At 42.6% G+C, this 5,000-nt stretch overlaps 1 protein-coding gene across 2 annotated transcripts in view; it reads right to left on the bottom strand.

The window, feature by feature from the left end:
- tgo (Aryl hydrocarbon receptor nuclear translocator homolog tgo) overlaps nt 1–5,000 on the bottom strand; it is a 261,601-nt gene that overhangs the window by 103,989 nt on the left and 152,612 nt on the right. For both annotated transcript variants that reach the window (XM_080275477.1, XM_080275478.1), the window contains exon 3: nt 2,917–3,003. In XM_080275477.1, coding sequence (XP_080131603.1) covers nt 2,917–3,003 — 87 coding nt within the window. The remainder of the gene's footprint in view (nt 1–2,916; nt 3,004–5,000) is intronic.

The raw sequence follows: 5,000 nt of genomic DNA, 5'->3' as shown, positions 1-5,000 counted from the left end.
GTGTGTGTGTGTGTGTGTGAGAGAGAGAGAGAAAGTGGTGTGTGTGTGTGTGTGTGTGTGTGTGTGTGTGTGTGTGTGTGTGTGTGTGTGTGTGTGTGAGAGAGAGAGAGAGAAAGTGGTGTGTGTGTGTGTGTGTGTGTGAGAGAGAGAGAGAGAGAAAGTGGTGTGTGTGTGTGTGTGTGTGTGTGTGTGTGTGTACAAGACGGTGCGGGGAGAGAAGGACACCAGCAAAATCTCTCTAAAAAAAATGAAATGAGGTAAAAACTAAGCAAATTGAACTAAGATTAAAGAGAGAGAGAGAGAGAGAGAGAGAGAGAGAGAGAAAAGAAAGCAAGGAAGAGGTGCAAAAATACAACCAAACTGACCACTCCACAACCAAGCCTCTTTGTGGGTGGGTGGGTGGGTGGGTGGATGGGTGAATAGATAGATAGAAGGATAGATAGATAAAAAATAGACATGATATATACACTACCGGGAGCATCAAAAATATGTGTGTGGAGTGATGGAGGATAGGATACTGGGTGTGGGATGGAGGTACAGTGTGAGTCAAGAGTTACGTATATGGGAGAGGAAATGGGGCTTGTCTCACTCTCTGACCAGAAATGAGGTTGTAATTATCATCATCATCATCATCATATTATCATCATCATCATCATCATTAACATCATCATCATTATTCTCATCACTACTATCATTTTCGTTATTATTATTATTATTGTTATTATTATTATTATTATTATTATTATTATTACTATTATAAAGAACTCCACAATCCATGCAGTTCTTATTGATACTGTAGATATTATTATTATTATTATTACCGGTATTATTATTATTATTATTATTATTTACAGGAGTGATGTATCTTGGCTGCAGGCTTCGTTTACCACAAAGCACTAGCGCGCTGTTATTTTTTTATTTATGTTTCCTCTCCTGTCCAGCCAAAACTACAAACTCCCTGGCTTTATAAATGTTGCAGTATATAGAGGTCAACATGTACTACTGCACCTGGGTATTGATATTGAGATCCAGCAAATACTTTCTGAGATATTGAGGGAAATTAACATGGCCGCCCCACGCCTGAGTGCTAAATCGGAGAGTCCTTAGCCGATTTTGACCAAACTCGGTGGACGTGTTGTGGGTCAGGAGTGAACATAAACTGCAGTGTACGAATGACCTTGACCTTGATCTGAAGGTCAAAGGTCAAAATCCGTAAAAAAATTTGAGACCTACCAAAAGTCCCTTAATTTTAGGTCTACTATCATAACAAAAGTATTTCCATCTAGAACGTGGAAATGTAATTATTATTTATTATTATTATTATTATCATTATTATTATTATTATTACTATTATTATTATTATTATTATTATTAATATCATTCATTATTATCATTATTATTATTATTCACTATTATTATTATTATTATTATCATTCATTATTATCATTATTATTATTATTCACTATTATTATTATTATTATTATTATTTAATCCTGTTCCTACTACCTCCACAAAAATATCTTAACTGGGGAAAGAAAAATACCGAAGGAAATTCTTACAACGCCTTCATTTCGACAAACTTCTCCAAGAAAGCTACATCATCTGAGTGAAGGGTTACTCTCGCTACAACTACGTGATCCGATTCGGCTAAAGAGAAAGACTCGTATTTTCGTTGGGTAAGAAGCCTCCCTAACACCTCTTCCTTAGCGATTTATTTCCCACACTACCCATTAGTCTTTTTTTTTTCCTCCCTAACACCTCTTCCATAGCGATTTATTTTCAAAACTATCCATTAATCCTTTTCTCTCTCTTTCTTTGCCTTCCTAGCACATCTTCCTAAGCGATTCATTTTGCGAACTACCCATTAATGTCTTTTTTTTTTTTTGTTTCTTATATCTTTCTAATATGGAATACGATGCTAGTCACGAAGAAGTGGCGAAAGGATGGAAAGCGGTCGCAGATTAACCCTACAATACGACGCTAGTCACGAAGAAGTGGTAACCCTAGAATATGATGCTAGTCACGAAGAAGTGGTGAAAGGATGGAAACCCGTCATCTATTAACCCTAGAATACGACGCTAGTCACGAAGAAGTGGCAGAGAAAGACAGCAAAGACACGAAAAATTACCCCGGATATTCTCACATGCTTTCGTTCACTTTCATTATGTAACTATCTATCTATCAATCTATCGCCAGACGCCTTAATCCCTTATACGGGGTGGCTACAAACAAATCGCCTCCAAGTCACCCTGTCCCCCGCCATTTCACTGCCCTGCTCCCAGCTCACACCCCCCCCCTCTCTCATATACCTCTCCACTCCATCTCTCCATCTCATCCTTGGCCTCCCCCTCCCTCTCTCCCCCTCCACCTCACTCACATACACTCTCCTCGTCAGTCTCTCACTCTCCATCCTCTCCACATGGCCAAACCACCTCAGTGTGTTATGTAACGAGGGACGAAACATTTGAATTCATCTTTATTCCTTTATTTTTATTTTATTTTATTTATTTATTTATGTTTTTGGTGTATAAGAATCCAAGCAATTTAATTTTGAGACAAGAATATATATAAATTACCTGACTCTACGTAAGCAGACTCTATGTAACCCGTAGTGTGACATGGCGTAACTGGTCAGAGGGTGAGAGCTGTGGGTGGGGTGAATAGGAGGGGGTGGGGGGGTGAGAGGGGTGAGTGGGGTGTGGGTTGGAGGGAGAGCGATGTGGGTGGGGTGAGTGGGTGGAGTGAGAAAGGGGGTGAGTGGGTGGGCGGGATGTGGGTGGGGGTAGGTGGAGTGAGAGGGTGGCTGAGTGGGGTGAGTCAGTAAGGTGGGTGGAGTGAGTGGGTGGGTGGGGGTGGGTGGGTGGGGGTGGGTGGGTGAGTGGGCGGGAGTGGCGTAGGAGTTACGGGGCGGCTTACCTGGCAAATCGCTCCTTGTCCTGCATACTGTCCTCCGCTGACTCCATACGTCCATATTTCGATCCCGACCCTTCCTCTTCATCAGACCTGCAAGATAAATATAAAAAAAATAATAATAATAAAATAGTAGTAGTAGTGGTAGTAGTAGTAGTAATAATAATAATAATAATAACAAAACAATAATAATGATGATGATGCTAATAATAATAATAATAATAATAATAATAATAATAACAATAATAATAATATAATAATAATAACAATAATAATAACAATAATAATAATAATAACAATACAATCCATCATCACGTAACCAATACACCCCAACCATTCCTCAGATACAAACCCTCATAAATCACACCATCTTGAACCACCTGAACCCACTAACCCACCAGGTGTACAGTCGCCACCAAAAGTCCTCTCACCCCCTCCAGTCCTTCCCTCCACGGACTTTTGAAATCAGGGTAGCGATCCCGTAGAATTTATTTTGGCCAGATCAGTACAGGAAATCACTTTATACTCCTTTTATCGTAACTTGGCCTATAATTACCCCCCCCCACCTTGAAGGCAGAGTTCTAACCATGATTTAGCACCCAGACAGGATGCTAGTCACGAAGAAGTGCCGTGGGAGGCATTGTAGAGCCGGAGCAATGTCTTTTTCCGCCACTGAGCTACGTGAAATAAGCTGCAAGAGGACGAAAATCTGGGCCAAGTTGGAGTGAAAAGAGTATAGCTGAAATAAATGAATAAACCAATAAATAAACAAATAAATTAATTAACAGATACAAAAATAGATTACATATAAACCCAAATTTCAGAGTAATATAATTTTTAGCATTAAAAAAAAAAAACGGAGTGCTTCTCAGAAAAATTAATTAAAAGATAAAGGTTAAGTGGACTCCGTGACCTGGTGAAAAGGTGCTCTCTCTCTCTCTCTCTCTCTCTCTCTCACACACACACACACTCATTCACTCACTCACATTAACGCTCTCTCTCTCACACACACACACACACACACATACCTATCAATATTGGCAGCTTAACACTTTCCAACACACACTTCCCACATCCCACCCCCACACCCAGTAAACTCCCATCCACACCCCTCCCACACACACATACCTATCAATATTGGCAGCTTAACACTTTCCAACACACACTTCCCACATCCCACCCCCACACCCAGTAAACTCCCATCCACACCCCTCCCACACACCCTCAACCAGCACTCCCATCCCACACACCCTCAACCAGCACACCCACAGTTCCACACACCCTTCCACACACCCTCACCCTACACACCCTCTGCCCATCACCTTACCCCATCATTGACGGTGCTTCTAAGTGCGACCTGTGCCGGAACTGCGGGGCTTTTGTGTCTAGGCCAATCAGGAGTGGAAAATGATCCGCTGGTGTCTCTCCTCTACGTAATGGCCAGGAAATCCCAGGGGCGCACGGGGGAAGGGGCGGAGGAGACGGGGGGAAACAGGAGACAGGCAGAGGAGATGGGGGAAGAGAAGAGAGGCAGAGGAGATGGGAGGAAAGAGGAGACAGGCAGAGGAGACGGGCGGAAACAGGAGACAGGCAGTGGAGATGAGGGGAAAGAGGAGACAGGCAGAGGAGATGGGAGGAAAGAGGAGACAGGCAGAGGAGATGGAGGGAAAGAGGAGACAGGCAGAGGAGACGGAGGGAAAGAGGAGACAGGCAGAGGAGATGGGGTGAAAAGAGGTGATACACACTCAAGGAATATTTCACCCCTCTCTCTTCCCCTCACATTTAAATCTCAACCATATCTTGACGGAATGGTGCTTACTTTCCCTCCTCTACTGCTGCTATGATACTGAATAAATCCCTTGGAATGTGGGGTTACGGGATGGATGGAAGGTGGAAAGAATGACTGGCGAGAAGGGAAAGTTTATAAGGGTGAGCGAGTGAGTGGCTGAGGGAAGGTGATGGAAGAAGGGAGGGAGGGAGGGAAGGAAGGAAGGAAGGAAGGAAGGAAGGAAGGAAGGAAAGAAGGAAGGAGGGAAGGAAGGAAAGAAAGAAGGGATGGTTGGAAGGCAAGAAGTAAGGAAGGAAAGAGG

The sequence above is a fragment of the Coenobita brevimanus genome, chromosome 61 (assembly GCF_032717465.1).
Source record: "Coenobita brevimanus isolate Jiangsu-jjx chromosome 61, ASM3271746v2, whole genome shotgun sequence".
Classification (NCBI taxonomy): Eukaryota; Metazoa; Arthropoda; class Malacostraca; order Decapoda; family Coenobitidae; genus Coenobita; species Coenobita brevimanus.
This window is presented reverse-complemented; position numbering and strand designations above follow the sequence as displayed.